The sequence below is a fragment of the Balaenoptera musculus genome, chromosome 1 (genome assembly GCF_009873245.2).
Source record: "Balaenoptera musculus isolate JJ_BM4_2016_0621 chromosome 1, mBalMus1.pri.v3, whole genome shotgun sequence".
NCBI lineage: Eukaryota > Metazoa > Chordata > Mammalia > Artiodactyla > Balaenopteridae > Balaenoptera > Balaenoptera musculus.
In genome coordinates this window covers 151,269,720-151,286,414 of record NC_045785.1, presented here as the reverse complement: position 1 = coordinate 151,286,414, position 16,695 = coordinate 151,269,720, and the positions used below count along the sequence as shown (strand labels likewise).

Sequence of the window (16,695 nt, the reverse complement as noted above, 5' to 3'; positions counted from 1 at the left end):
ATCTATTAGCAGAGCACTTTTTTTCATTCCCTTAGCACGTGGGCAAACCAAGACTGCCAGCTCTTGGGCAGCTGGCAAGTGTGTATAGAAGGGTTCTGCTCCTCTGTAGAAGTAGGTCAGGAACCGTGCCCTGATCCTATCTCTGGAGTAGGGCATCTTCAAAGCTAAGGGACATAGAGTTGTCGCCCCGCTGCTGAACTTGAATGTGCACTGGAGTGTGCATCCTGTGAGCAAGGCCCAGGAACCTCTGATTTGAGAGGTTCTGAGGTGCTGGTGTCACAGGTGGAAAACCGTCAGGAGGTGGAGGGTTCCCAAGGTAGGGAAGGGCCAGGACTCTCCTTACTTGGATTCACATGGAGTTTTAAGCCTCAAAACCATGAGAATTAACATTTGCTCCACATGTCGTGAAGCTGAAGAAAATCAGACAGTGATCTTCAAAAACAATCCCTGTCTCACTGATGCTGTTATAGCGGTCATCCTTTTGGGAGAGTTCAGCTTTGTATCTAGCTCAGCCCTCCACCGACTACCAGAATCCCTTCTCTAGCAGCCTCTGCTTGAAAATTTACTGTGATGAGAGGGGAGTTCTCTGAACACCTGTTTTTGCACTATTCTGGCCCTCTGTTAATGGCTACTGTGGATGGAGAAGCATAAGAATCGTCTTAGCCTTCAGGGAGCTTGTGTTCCTGCCAGAAAAATGGAATAGTAACGTAAAGCTATTAGTAGACAGGACAGGTTGGTAATGAGTTAATCAGGGGCTCTTGGAGAGTGATAGAGAGGGGGACTGTCCAGGGAAGGCTTTGGGAAGGAGGGTGGAGTTTAGCTGGTCCGTGATTTGCATTTACTTAGGTAATCAGGGTAGGACAGGTAAGGGGATTCCAAATGAGAAAACTGCAGAGCCAAAGTGCAGAGGGCAGGGCATGGCCATGGTCTGAGATGAGACCTATCTGGACATTCTTGACAGTAGTAGGAGAAATAAGGCTGCGTGGGCAAGTGGGCCCTCCGTGTGATCTCTTTGGTCCCCCTGCTAGTCCCTGTGGATTGATTTTATTAAAACTGCATGTCTCTGGGGGAGACCCTGCATGTGTTTGTATAGTATAAGCAGACTGTAGTGGACAGAGGGAGGCTGGGAATAAGAGGAGGTGCAGGCAGGGTGGCTGAAAGCGCTGGGGAACGTGGGCTTGGCTCCTTTAATTCAGCAGGAGCTGTGTGTGGTTCACTAATGCTGGATGTTTGAAAATCAAGCATGGATTCCACTGGTTATTCCTGAGGGTCATGAGCCACTACTCCTCCCGGCCCATTCCTTCAACACTGTGGGTGCTGGAGGCTGAGTGCTAGCCTGCCAGCCTCACTGTGCCGCCTCCCACAGGGGGACTTTCCACTGAAGGCCGACAGGGTGGTCCAGTCCGTCAAGGCCATCTGCAACGCCCTAGCCGCTGTGGAAACCCCTGAGATCACCAACGCTCTCAACCAGCTGCCCCCCTGCCCTTCCCGAATGAAGCCTAAAATTCAGAAGGTAACGGGGCCCAGAGCACTAGCGTGGGGAAGGAGGAGACGAATATTCCCCGGACACTAGGTGACTAGGTGTCTATTTACTAAAAGGCTCTTCTCTCAACCTCCATCTTTTATGTTTGAACATTTAGTCACAGAGTTTTTGGGAAATGGATGCCAAGTCTGTCACCTCTTCCTGAGGATGAGAGTGGGCTAGGATCTGCCCCCAGGACTGGTTGCCGGGATCCCAGGCCAGCAAAGGCTTTGTTCACAGTCACTGAGGCACTGCCTGGCAGTTTTCGCACCCAGCAGGGTGCGAGACCAAAATCTGCCCCGAGCCGGGGATTTGGGACTCCGCAGTGGGGGCTGTGTGCTGTGCAGACGGGGCCAGCCAGCACGATAGGTGCTGTGATCTGTAGTGGGGTGGCCTGAGGGCTGGCGTGTTTCATTTGGGTGGACACGATGATTTTATCCTTGGTCTGGTTCACTGTCCATCACACGAATCTGGTACAAACTGTTACTCTATCCTCCCTGGGGAGCCTCTGCTCCTCAAATTTCGGTCCAGTCTGGTCCAGGTGAGCACAGCTGTGAAAAGCCCTTCTTCCAGCTGTGATGGAAAAGGCCATGGCCCTGAAGCTCCCCTCCCTCTCCTTTTTCCCCAATAGGATCCCACCGTCTTGGCTGTGAGGGAAAACCGAGGTAAGGGAGCTGCTCTCTTCATCCAGAAGGGGCAGCTGAAAACTGCAGTCTCTGCCCAGATTCCTTTTTCTCCCTGGCCCCATTGATTTATGGGTCCGGGTCTGCCTCTGTGTGTGTATGTGTGTATGTGTTTTCCTATATGAGGCATGGACGCAGCTGGAGAGCACATTTCTTTCCACAAAATGTTTTCTTGTTATTTTTACTAGTTATTCCTGTGGTGTCCCTGGGAGATGGTGATGAGGTGGTGCAAGTGTGAGGGTAGGCGTGGTGGGACAGAGTTAGCCCTGGGTTCCAGATGGAAAAACTTTCACTTGGGTAGGTTGTGAGCTCATAACCCCTGTGGTTCCAACTTTGAAGGGGCCTGGGGAGATGGTGATAAAGAGTTTTTCCCTAGGATTCCCCCTTAAGTCTTTCAAGCAGAATGTTGCCCTACAAAGCTCATATCTCTAGGATCCTTGGTCAGTGATTCCCAGTGTTTCAGATTTCGTGGACCAAAAAGCATTATTTTGGGGACCAACATAGAATTATCAGTTTTTATTTTACTAAGCAATGACTTCTTTTAAGTAACTAGTAACTATTATTCCCACTACTTCCTGAAAGAAAGGACATTTTGCACTAAATTAGTAGCAATACGTAAAAATAAGGACAATGTTTAAAATTGAGTATCTGTCATTTTATGAGAAGTTCATGACACGCTCCTGCTTTTTCTTCATTTCATCACAGATGGGTGACTGGCATTTGGGGACTACTGTCCTAGGGTATCCCATCTTAGCCAGTGCCATGACAATAAGATGGGGCTTGTTGAAGCCTCACTATTCTTCCTTCTGTCCCCTTCCTTTCACAGAGAAGGTTGTGGAAGCCCTGACAGCTGCCATCTTGGACCTGGTGGAGCTGTACTGCAACACGTTCAATGCAGACTTCCAGACAGCAGTGCACGGGAGCCACAAGCATGATCTGGTCCAGGAGGCCTGCCATTTTTTTGGGTCCCTGGCCTTTACGGTCTATGCCACCCACCGCATCCCCATCATGTGGGCTACCAGGTGAGCACTGGGCTGAATGGCCTATAGGGAGCAAGCTGAGTTAGACTTCAGATGGCTTTTTCTGTCTGCAAGTGACCCCACTGTCCTAAATTTAGGATCTGTGGCATTATGGTGCACTGTGGCTGAGGGGATGAGCCCACTGAGAGGGAGACAGACGTGGGCTGGGACATCCCAGAGGAGAGAGAAAAGGCAGCAGTGGTCAGATCTTGTCATTCCCTCTCAGTGATGGCTGCTTAGGCATCCCTGCCCCCTCCCATCCAAGGCCAGCTGATGGAGACGCTGCTGCGACAGATGGCCCCTTCCCAGATCTGAGTGAACGCCTCACGGCCAATGACTGCACTCCCCTGCAGATGTACAGTGGGAGGGGGCGGGGAGGTGGGAGATGACCCTTTGTCTGGAGTTCCCTAGGCCTGCAAGGGTGGGTGGAGGAGGACGTTAACTTGGTAATCCTGAGCTCCTCTCAGGGTCCCCCAGCATCCCAGGCCTGGGGGAATAGGCCTTTGGCTCCACCCGACCCCCGCCCCTCTCTTCCCAGACCCCCTCCCCCTCCCTTCCCCTTCTCTCTTTGTTCCTCACTTAATGTATTCCTCTGGGCGATTGGCAGAGAACAAAGGAGGCAGCCTGGGAAACCAGGGCCTTCTCTGACCTCTTCTGTCAGGCACCTGTCACGAGCCGCAGGGACTCCCATGTGTTGGCATTCATTTCAGCATATGTCGTTTTTCATCCCCCACGCTTCTCACCTGCGCATGCGCATGTGCGCAGGCGCGCCCCCGGAAACCCCATGGGCTGGAGCTGGTTCTAAGGAGGAGGCTGCATGGCTACTTCCCAATAAAGAAGGGAGAAAAACCAAGGGCTCAGCATGGAACCTGAAACTGGGCAGAGAGATCCAGATCGAGTTGCTTTTCCCGGAGCACACTTCCGCAAATCCAATTTGGCTGTCCTGTCCCTTGACCCCATGTTCCAGTCCCACTGATCAAGAGTTTTACAGGGGAAGTGGAGTTTGGCATAGTTCGGGTGACTGAGATGAGGTCTGGGAGCTGAGTGTCCTGACCTACGCCCTTTCTCTTGTAGCTATGAAGAGTTCTACCTCTCCTGCTCCCTCAGCCATGGCGGCAAGGAGCTGTGCAGCCCCCAGCGGACCCGAAGGGTTCACTTCTCCAAGTACCTCTTCCACCTCATCATCTGGGACCAGCAGTAAGACCTCCCACCAGGCTCCAGTGCCCACTGCAGACCCTTTCAGCCTCCTGAATGCCCAGATTAAACCAGGCTCTGTCACGAACCCTAACCAAACAAGCCATTCAGACTCTTGAGACTCCACTTCCCTAACTCTTAAATGGGGACAAGTGTAATTTCTACCTCTCAAGTTGTTATGAGTTTCCAATGAGAAGTATCCATAAAGGCTTGTTGTAAACCATGAAGGACCATATAAACATTAGTTTTAATAATAATTCATTGTTTTGATCTTGTCTCCCTTAAAAGGTTAACTAGTCTGAGGGAGTCTCATCTTCTCCCTTCTTCCTAAAGTTCCCGTGGAAGAGGGAGATGAGACTGTGCTTTCTCCCTTATAGATCTGGAAGGGCAGGCTGCCTAGAGGGAAGACTAATGGGCTTAGAGCTATAGGAATAAGGCTCTACTTCTAGCTCTGTCTCTAGTCGTATGTTCTCTCTGGCCTCTTCGGGCCTCAGTTTCTCAAACTGTAAAATGGGGACATTTGTTTAACTCAGAGGCAGTTGTGGCACTGAAATGAGGTAAGACAGGTTATAAATATAAACATGAAAACACAAGCACAAGATAGTATTAACCACCGTTTATTAACAGTAATTTGCTGTCCGGAAGGTAGGCATCAGCCAAGCAAAACAGGAAAGAAATGGAGGCCAGGGTGCCTCGATGGTGACATTGCAGAAGTTTGTGCGCCTTGTGCCTTTTCTGTGCTGCTCCATCCTCCCTCCAGACAGTCAGGAAGCACCTTGTTTGCTCCCCGCAGCTTCACTTTCCCAGACTGACTTATCTCTGAGTCCTTATATGCAAAACAGAACTGCAAATTCAGTATTTGGAGTGCAGATTAAAGAGATTGAGGAGGGTCCTTGGGGAGGCCAAGGATACCAGAATAGGTGGATGGAGAGTCTGTGGAAATCCTGGGAGAGGTGGGCCATTTTACAGATGGCCAACGGGAGAGGCAGACCTTTTCTCCTGTCTTCACACGTTTATGGTTCTTAGAGCAATAAAGGTATAAATAAAGTCCTTTAATTAAACAACCATCAGAGCAGGAGAGACTCCTTGGAGGCTGAGGATGGCTTCATTAAATGGTTCCCGAATTTCACCATCCCCTTGGGATTCTCTGGCCTCAATTACTACGTGCTTTACAGCACTCCAGCCCAGGCAGACCGCACAATGAGCCTTAGACCCTTTCCCCACGGAGTATCAGAGGTGTGGAAGCAGCCCAGCATGTCCCACCTCAAGCTGCCTGCTCTGTGGTCTCATTCTACTCCCTGTCTGAATCTCTGCCTCAAATCCCATAGGGCTGCTATCCTTCCTAGAGCCTTGGGGAGGGTGTCATCTCAGCGCTGCCCCTCCAGATGCCCCATGGCACCTTCATGGTCAAGACCAAGGCATGTGGGAGGAGGCAGTACAGTGTAGGCTTTGGGTGCCATCATCCTCTCCTTCTCACCGTAGGTGCAACCTTGGGCAGGTCATTCAACCCAAAATGGACACAGTAATAGGGCCTACCCTACAGGGTTGTTTGAGAGCAGTTAGGACATTGCAAGTAAAGTACTTGGCACAATACCTAGTACATGATAACTGCTTTCTTCTTTATCATCTTTGTTGTGTTCTGAGCTCTCTCAATTCTGGTTTCTCTGTTCCGAGTGACTGACACAGTGACTGACACATGGGGATGTTTGTGCATGAAAGTACTAATTTATATAGCTCCGTTCCAGTGCAGTAACCACAGTGTCACATAGCAAAAAACACCCAGTATATACACACATCACACAAGTGAAGCCATGTCTCCCTTTTCACTGATGAGGAAGCTGAGGCACAGAGGTGTGAGTAGTTGCCCAAGCTTGTGAGAGGGAGAACCAGGACTGGAACCGGCACATCCCAGGAACGCTGCCTGGAGGAGTCAGCCCCTGTGATGTGCTGTTGAGGAATGGGTTGCAGAAGGGAGGAAGTTCAGGGCTACAGCTAACCTACTGGTTGTCCTGACTGACCCCAGGTGAAGGTCCATGAGGGAGGCTTTAGAATACCAGATATACCCAAGGGCTGAGGAGAAGGGGCCCTTGGTTGGTTCTAGGCATTATGGTTTCAGCTAGAAAGGTTCCTCACTCTCTTTTTCTCTGGATGCCCAGCTGGAAGCCTCTTCCTGGGTGAAAAGAAAGGGATCAGGACCAGCTCCGTCTCCTCTTTGCTGTGGGATCAGCTGATTGTCTCCCTCACTGTAGCAGCATGGGGTCAGCTAACTCTCAAAATAGGCCCTGCAGCCTCGCTCTGCCACTCTAGCGAAGCCCTGGCCTGGCATGTACGCTGGCTGCTGGCAGGGTCCTAATTATAGCTGTGGGCCCCCATGGTAGAGGCAGCTGGGGCAGATCAGGGCCCTGCCAGTCTGGCGGGAAGGAGGGAGTGCCTCACTTACGTGGAGATTCCCCTGGAGGAGTGAAGGGCAGCGGTGGAGGGAGGCTGCTTGATCATGAAACTGCTAACCTTGGGGGTGGCCGCCCTGCCTCTGTGCCCTCTGGCATAAAAGCTGCTGGGCCCTGGGCTGGCCAGAAGGGTGTGACAGTATGGACTTTGGCCCAGGGACAGCTTCCCCGAAAGGTAATGTGGGTCCTCCCTCTTCCCACAGCTCCCCTCCCCTCTCCACCCACCCCACCCCAGGTCCTTATCCTGAACTTGGAGGGAGTGGCCGGGTGTGATTCAGGCGTGGGAGCCCGGGAGAGACCATCTGGGTTGGGTACTGGCAAGGGCTTTGGTGTCAGTTCTCTGGGCCCTGCCAGTTTGCTTTCTCACTACCCAGGGACTTGGAGGAGCCCCTTCTTTTTATCCCTTTGGCTTTGAAAATGTTTCGGGGTGAGAACAAACATTTGTGTCCAGTGGGTTAGGAGAAGAAGGGGACACGGGAGGACAGACAGGTGGGAGGGCTGTGGGGGAGGGTGCGCTGAAGGCAGAGATCATGCTGCTGCTTCCTGGCTGCTCTCAGTTGGAAGAGGTGGGGGAGGGCTGGGGATTGTTCAATGGAGAAGGATTGTCAAAAGGAGCAACTTCTCGGTGACTCTCTGCAGAAATCCTAAAACAAGGGAAGGAGTATGGCTGACAGTATGGGGCATGTAGACACCTGAACTCTAGGTGGCTCTGGCCAAGTGAGTTCTGTCTGGTCACCGTGGGTAGCCTCAAAATCAGAGGATGTTTGTCTTACTCTACCAAGAGGCTGCAAAGACATATAGACTGTGCTCCTGCAGGCATTGAGTGGAGGTTTTGCCTGCAGTTTGGGATCTGTCCTGGTTCTGCAGGAAGGCTTACCCAGGGAGCATATCGGGAGGCCAAGTTCTCAGCCTCATCTTGACTTCCTGGGCCACCTGGCCCTGGAAGCCACAGGGGTGGCACTTCCTGATTTGGTTTCCTGTCTGCCCTAGGATCTGCTTCCCTGTGCAGGTGAACCGGTTGCCTCGGGAGACCCTGCTGTGTGCCACTCTCTATGCTCTGCCCATCCCCCCACCCGGGAGCTCCTCGGAGTCCAATAAGCAGCGGCGGGTGCCCGAAGCCCTGGGCTGGGTCACTGCTCCGCTCTTCAACTTCAGGCAGTATGTGGGCCCAGGGCAGCTTGGCCTTGGCAGGGAGGAGGGGATAGGGAGAGAGGCCTGGCTGCTGCACGGGCCAATGCCCCTTGGGCAGGTTGGCCAAGTGGGGCTCACCGGCAGAGTCCAGAGGGTCCCAGCCCTGGTGGAGAGGACCAAGGCACAGGACTGGTGGCCAAGACAATTGATGTAATCAAGAGCTACTGGGCAGGACTGGTGGGAAGGGGCATGGACATGCATGCTCAGGCAGCGTCATCTGGTCTTGTCATTGGAAGGACCTTAGAGGTCATCCAGTCGGGCTCTCTATGTCATGAAGGCATCCCTGCCACCAGGTCATCCAGACCAGGGAGGGTGTGGTTAGTTTAGGAAGGCTTCCTGGAGGGGGTGGGTTTTTATAGGACGTGGAAGAAAGAGAAGGCCATGGTCTGTGGGGAGAATGAGAGAGAGGAGTTGGGCAGTGGCTTCAAGCAGAAAAGGCAGAGTTTTGGATAGGGGGAGCAGGAGGAGAACCATCTCCTTAGCTACTGGGTTTGTTGGCTTATCCCACCTTCCATCCTCCTTAGAGTCCTGACCTGTGGCCGGAAGCTTCTGGGCTTATGGCCAGCAACACAGGAAAGCCCCAGTACCCGTTGGAGTGCACCTAATTTCCATCAGCCAGATAGTGTCATCCTGCAGGTGAGACCCCAGCCTCTCCCTCCCACCAACACATCAGGACCACTCCAGAGTTGGCTCCATGTTTTCCCTTTGAGGTTTGGGCTGGGGCAGTAGGAGAAAGTGCAGAACTTTGCACGTGGGGTGATGAGACTGAAGCAGCTAGGTGAACATGGTTAGACCCAGAGTGGGAGGGCAAGTTCTGCGGAAGCTATGTCCCATCTCCTTGAAGTTAACTGATTTCAAGGAGCCTGAAGGCAGGGTCTGAGACCCTTGCCAACCAGGGCTCAGCTCTTCAGAGTTCCTTAAATTGAACCCTAATATTACTAATCTGAGCCATCCCCTCTTGGGGCCCATGGGGAAGCCCTCCCCACAGCCACTCAGTGCTCTAGTGGGGTGGACCCATTCTCTGGGGAAAGGAGGAGGAGCTGGTCAGGTCCAAGGTCTAGTTACCGTTCCTGGTTCCTTTTCTTGTGGTCATGAAATGCTTTGGTACGGAATATGGAATATCAAAGTGGATACAGAATGAAAGCTCCAAGAGGCAGACGTTTTTACCTGTCTTATTTACTACTCTGTGCCCAGGGCCCAGAACAATGTTCGGTACATATTAGGGTTCAATAAACATTTCTTGAATGAAAGAATGTGGAACTCCCTTTGAGGACTGGCTCCCTGAGCTCTGACATCCATTTTAGAAGGATGAACATGGCAGCAGAGAGCAAGGGAACCCAGCATTGCAGGCTTCAGAGTTGGCAGAGCTCTCACCTGGCATGTGGTCCCACTTTCCATGAGGAAAGTGCCCTCCAAGACCACACTGAAGGCTCCCCAACCTCAGCGTGGAGGCTCCCAGTGGCTCAGCCTAATGACGCTTCTGTTCAGAGTTTGGCCTGGGGCCAGTCCCCTCACCTAGATGCATCTCAGCCCAACCTCTTCCTCACTTGACCGTTTTTCTTTCTCTCTCTTTGTTTCCTTCTCATTTTTCGCTGGAAGTTATAGCTGGAAGGGACTTTAGCGATCACCAAGTCCAACAAGGTTATTTTACAGACAAAGAATCTGAGGGTAAGGGAGGGGGGAAGGGAGGCAGGAAGGCTGGTGGGTAAAAGAAGAGCTGGAGACCCAGGTAGGTGGCAGCCCCACCCAGCTTGCTGTTCTCTCTCCTCACTTCCCTGATGTCATCTCCTAGATTGACTTTCCCACCTCGGCCTTCGACATCAAGTTCACCAGCCCCGCTGGAGACAAGTTCAGCCCCCGCTATGAGTTTGGCAGCCTCCGGGAGGAAGACCAACACGTGCTTAAAAACATCATGCAGAAGGAGTCACTGTACTGGTGAGGCCCAGGGCATCCCCCATGTGTGACTCGGGCCTCCACTAAGTCTCTCGAGTTCTAACTGACCTTCTCTTACCTCCCAGCAGGTCCCTGTCCTCCTGCTTTGGGAGTCGAGGTGGGATAGGGTGGGCATTGCCGCCTAGGCAGGAAGTGGTGGAGAGAGGGCTCTGCAGTCCCCAGACGTTTTTCATGAGCTGACCTCAAGCAAAGTGGAGAGCTGACAGTCAGGATATTAGATCTGGGAACACCCATCCCCATGATGAGGACTTGGCCCAGAATCAGCTTGCCAAGAGGACCAGAGTTTTGCCCCACCCCCAGATAAGCTGTGTACTATTTGCTGTCCATTGGGGCAGCTGGCTGCTATGCTTACCACCCTGCCCCCACCTCCTGCCCCTTCCACACCCACAGCCTTTGCATTTCTCTGGCCCTGTCACTTTCCAAAAGGGATCAGGTGTCAAGGCAAGCTGGCAGCTGTCAGGGGTAAGCGAGTCCAAGCTGATCTCATCCTTGGGGCTGCTTCTCTCACCAGGGTTGAAGAGGCTGGAGGAGCTGGTGGGATCTGGGCTCCTCCCCGGCCTGCTCTCTCGTATACCTCTCTGGCTCCTGCATGGCCCTTGCATGTGGTGGTTGGGGGAAATGAGAGAGATGGGGCTCATCTCTCTCCCTCGTGTCTCACCCAGGGCAGCGAGAATCACTGAGTGACTGCAGACCTCCCCTGCCCCCACTCCTCTGCTGACCCCTTGCTTCATTAGCCCCTCAGCTCCCTTCTCCCATTAGACACCTGATCTCAGGCAAGGCCCAATTAGCTGCAGGTCCTATAAAACCTCCAGCTGGCCCCAGGAAGCCCCAGGAGGCCTCTCAGCTGCCCAGACCCTGAGTAGTGGGGACCACTGCCCTCTGGTGGCTCTACTTGGGAGTGATGTCCTACGGGCATCCTCAGGAGGGGTAGCAAATTCGGTGCCCTTGGCCCCTGCATGCTGCCTTGGTGTGAGATGTCCCTGAGTCAAGGATCAAAGATGTGATTTGGACCCTGGCTCCCAGAGTTTGCTTCACACATTGCAATCACTTAGGGATATTTTTAAAATTACCGATGCCTGCCTTCCCCAGACATTCTGACTTAACTGGTTTTGGGTGTAGCCTGGACAAGAGGCATTTACAAAGCTCCTCAGGTGATTGTAACATGCAGCAAAGTTTGGGAACTACTGAATTGGAGTGTGTAGCATTCTCTTGGAGCGTGAGTACCTTACCCTCTGGCTGACTCTGCTGTCTCTCTCACCTCCCCCTACCACTTCCACCCCCAGGCTCACTGATGCTGACAAAAAGAGCCTGTGGGAGAAGCGGTATTATTGCCACTCGGAGGTGAGCTCACTCCCCCTGGTGCTCGCTAGCGCCCCCAGCTGGGAGTGGGCTTGCCTGCCCGACATCTACGCTCTCCTGAAGCAGTGGACCCACATGAACCACCAGGATGCCCTGGGGCTCCTGCATGCCACGTGAGTTGTAACACCCACCTTTCCTGACCACGTGTCCTTCCAGAAGCCAGGGCTTGGCACTGCCCATCACTGATCTGGCCAGCCCTGGGGAGAATGGTCAAGTGGGCATGGAAATTCAGGGTTTTTCCACTTCTCCTTTTCTCTTTCTTTATTTTATTCCATCCCCACCCCCCATGTTATATTATGAACATTTTTCAAACATACAACAAAACTGAGAATTTAATAGTGAACATCCATATTCCCACCACCTAAATTCTAACCATTTGCATTTGTTATATTTGCTTTATGTGTTTATACTGTCCATCAATACATCTTATTTTTTTATGCATTTTGAAGTGAATTGAGACATCATAACTCCTTCCTAAATACTTTAGCAAGCATAACATTAACTAGAGCTCAATGTTTGTTTACGTTTTTTTCTTTTGAGACAAAATTTACATATAAGTAAATGCCCAAGCCTTATGTGTACATTTGCTGAGGTTTGACATATGCACACTCCTGTGTAACCCAAACCTTATCACTTAGAAAGTTCTGCTCTTACAGTCCTCTCTTCCTTCATTCCTCTGGGGACACAGCTCCCAGTCTCAAACCCCTAGATCGTACCCAATGTTCTTGGTTTATTTTCTACCACTCTTAGTAATTAAAATGTACCTGATCCACGTATTTTGCCTTCAGGACTTTTTGAGGCAAGGGTTTTGCTAATCTCTGCTAAACTAATTCTGGCTAGGTGTACTGGCTTATATATAATTTCATGATCTCTGTTATTTGCCTGGCAAGCTTTGCATTAAAAGGATGGTACCGGGCTTCCCTGGTGGCGCAGTGGTTGAGAATCTGCCTGCCAATGCAGGCGACACGGGTTCGAGCCCTGGTCTGGGAAGATCCCACATGCTGCGGAGCAACTGGGCCCGTGAGCCACAACTACTGAGCCTGCGTGTCTGGAACCTGTGCTCCGCGACGAGAGGCCGCGATAGTGACAGGCCCGCGCAGCGCGATGAAGAGTGGCCCCCGTTCGCCGCAACTAGAGAAAGCCCTCGCACAGAAACAAAGACCCAACACAGCCAAAAATAAAATAAAATAAATAAATAATTTAAAAAAAAAAAAAAAAAGGATGGTACCAAGAAACGATAATGCTTTGACCCTCACGAGGGCTCTTTGATGATGGGATTTCTGGCACAGTGGGAGTCAAGGAAGAGATCTTTGGGAGTGGGGTTGAGGACTTTATCCCATTTTCTTTAACTCATACAGGGAGTGAGAGTGGCTTCCATGGCCCAAGGCTGACTCTGACCATGGGCCAGGGCCATTCTCAAGGATTGCAATCCAGAAAAGGTGCTTAGGACTCTTCTAGTGGCTTTGGCAGATTCTGGGAGTCATTGCCATTTCTTCACCCATGGCTCTGAGGCCCAGGTGTGAGGGTGCTTGCTCACTCCTGTGCCTCAGACCCTGTGGCTGGATTGTCAGGGTCCTGGGCTCTATTTTGCAGGTTCCCAGACCAGGAGGTGCGTCGTATGGCTGTTCAGTGGATTGGCTCCCTCTCTGATGCTGAGCTGTTGGACTACTTGCCCCAGCTCGTGCAGGTGGGTGAGCTGGCCTTCCCTCCAGTTCTGATGGTCCCACCCCCAGGACCCCAAGGCAGACTGCATCCTGCAGGGATAGCAGTTGGTGTAGATTACAGGCAATCAACAAAGCCTCCTGTTCCCTGTCTCCTACACAGGCCTTAAAGTATGAGTGCTACCTGGACAGCCCCTTGGTGCGCTTCCTCCTGAAACGAGCTGTCTCTGACTTGAGAGTGACTCACTACTTCTTCTGGTAAAACTGTGTGCAGAAAGAGGAGAGGTGGACACATCTCCTTCACTTGGGAGTGTTTTACTGTAAGCCTGCGAGGGTGGGGAGCTGAGCCATCTGGGTTGCAGTATGTGGCTGACTTACCAGGTGGCCTTGGGCCAGCACCTTTTCCTCGGGGGCTCTCAGCTCACCCGCATGTAAGCGCAGTGGAGATCATCCCTGGCACTCCCCTCCACCCACGCATGGCAGAAGTACAAGGAGAAACCAGATGCAGAAAGGCTTTGAGCTCTACTTAAAGACAGCATGGGCAGACTGAGATATGGCTGAACACCTCTGTATAAGTTTTGCATCCAGAGCCTGTTTTCCTTCCCAAGTTTGGGGTGGGTTTTCCAGGGAGTTGGAGCTGGGTCTGACCACTCCCCACCCCCCCCTTGCCTGTTATCCTTTGAGTGTTCTGACTTCCCCCCTCTCTTTGCCTGGTAGGTTGCTGAAAGACGGCCTCAAGGACTCTCAGTTCAGCATCCGCTACCAATATCTGCTGGCAGCCTTGCTGTGTTGCTGTGGCAAGGGGCTGAGAGAGGAGTTTAACCGCCAGTGCTGGCTTGTCAGTACCCTGGCCAAGCTGGCCCAGCAGGTCCGGGAGGCCGCCCCGTCTGCACGGCCGGTGAGTGGGGTGAGGCTGCCTCTACCCATTTCCGGTTCTGGGCCTCTGCAGCCAGTCATTAACTTCTTAGGCATCCTGACCAGCAGGATGGCACTTGACCATCTCTGGTGAGGGGCTGGAAAGAGGTGACTCCCTAACCTACAGGCTACAAACTGACAGTCTGCAAGCTGGATACAGCCCACGGATGTGTTCTCTTTGGCTTGCAAAGTATTAAAATTTTTATTTAACTGTTTACCTTAAAGGCTAAGCCCAGTTGTGTAAGTTGTTCACTGCACAAGAGCACCCAGCCAGAGGGGGCAAGTGAGGACTAAAATTCAGTCATACTTGGTTCACTGTGCTGTGAGCCACGGCTCAGGGCTGCTGCCACCCAGAGGGGGCACCTTTATCTGTTTGCACAAAGGGGTTGTATTAGTCCAGTATTAGTGATCCTGGTTGCTAACATTTAAAAATTGGGAGATTGTGAAGTCTAGATGATTGGCTTTTTTGGCAACAGCCCAAGTGGCAACTCCTCCTTGACCTGTAGCCCACCCTCTCAGTTCACCGTGGGCTGCTTTAAGCTGTTCTGTCATCCACCCAGTCTCTATAGATGTTTGGGCTGTGGCCCAGGCTGTGGTGTGGGTGGGGTGGTCTTCCTTCTTCGCTGTCTCCAGGAGGTTGTCCCCATCTCTCGGGTGACTGTTTCCATGCCAACCACTACTGGCACCCGCCCCTGGGAGAGGCCTGGCTCTGAGTGGAGCTTATGGGCCCCTCACCTCACCCCTGCTCTCCTTTCCCCACCAGGGGATTCTCCGCACGGGCCTGGAGGAGGTGGGGCAGTTTTTTGCCCTCAACGGCTCCTGCCGCCTGCCGCTTAGCCCCAGTCTGCTGGTTAAGGGCATCGTGCCCAGGGTGAGTGACTGGTGGGTTTGGGGCTCTCGGAGTGGGGAGGGCTCAGTGGAAGGCAGGTCCTCACTGACCTGGTTATTGAGAGAGATGAGGAAGAAAGGCATATGTGGGGCCTCTTCCCAACGCTAACGCGTATGGACTTTTACCTGACAGCTCTGCGGGGTGGAGGAATCGGGTTGGGGGCTGGGTAAGTGCCTCTGCTGATGATGTCGGGGTTGAAGTCCAGGCTGGTGATGCTACCACCTGTCATTCATCGAGCACGCTCTCTGTGCCTGGCACCGTTCTAAGCGCTTTCCTTTGGTTATCACATTTCATCCGCACGACTCTTACGAAGTCGGTACTGTTGTGAGCCCCATTTTACAGAGGAGTAAACTGAGTTATAGATGGGACACACGACTTGCCAGAAGTCACACAACTAGTAAGTTGTGTGTGGAATGAACCGAAGGGATGAGAGATCAGGTGCAGGAGCTGAAGTCATAACAAACTGAACCAGGGTGATGGCAGTAGGGAGGGAGGGAAGGAATGTGGGCTCCGCAGAAATCTGGAAGAAACAATGAGCAGCAGCTGGCAGAGAGTGGGAGAGGCCGTTTTCCTGCCTGGGCCTGGGCCTGGGCCACCCTGACCCTCATCACTACCCTCTCTACTGTGGCAGGACTGTTCCTACTTCAACTCCAATGCAGTCCCCCTCAAGCTCTCCTTCCAAAATGTGGATCCGCTGGGCGAGAACATCCGTGTCATCTTCAAGGTGAGGACACTTCTCTCAAGCTTGGTGGGATGCAGATGGTGGAGAGAAGGAGAGGTGGGAATCCAAGGGCGGCAGAAGCAGCCTCAGGCCCATTCTCTTCCTGCTAGTCCACACTCATGCTGCCATTTTAGTGCGTGAAAGACTATCAGGTGAAAAAGGAAATAGATTAATTGTGTGTGGCCCCAGAGGGCTAGGAACAGTGTTGGGATGTGTAAGGATGCGCTTTCTAGGAGGCAGAGCTACCTCAGCAATGGAGTGGATAAGGTGCTGACCTGGCTGTCCCTGGAGTATTCAAGCTGAATGACTATGGCAGGCGTGCTGAAGAGGAAATTCATGTATCAGGTGCAGGTTGGACTTAGATGAATCTTAAGGTCCCTCTAACTGGTACATCCATGATTCTGAGGAATAAATGATAGTCTCAGAGCATGCAATCCAGTGGGGGAAATGAAAGGCATGCATCACTTAGTAACATATATTTGTTGTGTGTAAGTTCCAAATCCAAGGTGTAAACATTCAAGTTTTAAGGCTTTGATGGTCAGGAAGACTGCATGAAGAAGAGGACCCTGACTTCAATTCAAATGGGGACATGGGGTTGGGGGAAGAGCTGGAACACCACACGGGCAAAATGTGGTTCCTGGCCCATCTCTGGTGTCTGACCTGGTGTGAGCTGGGTGAGCAGGTCTGAGTGTGAGGTGGGAGAACTGAGAAGTCCCTGGTCACTAGTTTGGGCCAAGATTGCCCTCCTGGGAGATCTGGGAGCTGGGAGAGGTGGTGGAGGTGGTTCTGGTCACTGTCTTCCTTCATCCAGTGTGGGGACGACCTTCGCCAAGACATGCTGACCCTGCAGATGATTCGCATCATGAGCAAGATCTGGGTCCAGGAGGGGCTGGACATGCGCATGGTCATCTTCCGCTGCTTCTCCACTGGCCGTGGGAGAGGTCAGTAGGGAGTGGGCGGGGCGATGACTGGGCAGCTGGTGTGGGGGGCATTCTTGCTTACTGCCCTTTTGCCATTCCCTGACGAGAACTGTGTGCTTCTCCAGAAAAATGAAAAGGGCAAGATTATCCCATTAGAAGCTGTGGAATGGCATTAAAAAAAGAAGGCAGGGGAGAGAGACTATTATAAAATAAAGCAGTCT

The 16,695-nt window shown here is 52.3% G+C and overlaps 1 protein-coding gene across 4 annotated transcripts in view; it reads left to right on the top strand.

The window, feature by feature from the left end:
* PIK3C2B (phosphatidylinositol-4-phosphate 3-kinase catalytic subunit type 2 beta) overlaps nt 1–16,695 on the top strand; it is a 59,384-nt gene that overhangs the window by 28,695 nt on the left and 13,994 nt on the right. The window contains exons 9-24 of one of the 4 annotated variants that reach the window (XM_036856436.1): nt 1,367–1,513; nt 2,154–2,187; nt 3,032–3,227; nt 3,451–3,579; nt 4,299–4,421; nt 7,856–8,023; nt 8,581–8,692; nt 9,662–9,697; nt 9,849–9,991; nt 11,293–11,481; nt 12,962–13,055; nt 13,193–13,287; nt 13,747–13,927; nt 14,708–14,815; nt 15,465–15,557; nt 16,366–16,495. In XM_036856436.1, the coding sequence (XP_036712331.1) occupies nt 1,367–1,513; nt 2,154–2,187; nt 3,032–3,227; nt 3,451–3,579; nt 4,299–4,421; nt 7,856–8,023; nt 8,581–8,692; nt 9,662–9,697; nt 9,849–9,991; nt 11,293–11,481; nt 12,962–13,055; nt 13,193–13,287; nt 13,747–13,927; nt 14,708–14,815; nt 15,465–15,557; nt 16,366–16,495 (1,978 nt within the window). Of the gene's footprint in view, nt 1–1,366; nt 1,514–2,153; nt 2,188–3,031; nt 3,228–3,450; nt 3,580–4,298; nt 4,422–7,855; nt 8,024–8,580; nt 8,693–9,661; nt 9,725–9,848; nt 9,992–11,292; nt 11,482–12,961; nt 13,056–13,192; nt 13,288–13,746; nt 13,928–14,707; nt 14,816–15,464; nt 15,558–16,365; nt 16,496–16,695 lie in introns of all 4 variants that reach the window. The other 3 variants (XM_036856428.1, XM_036856441.1, XM_036856450.1) reach the window with 3 other exon arrangements.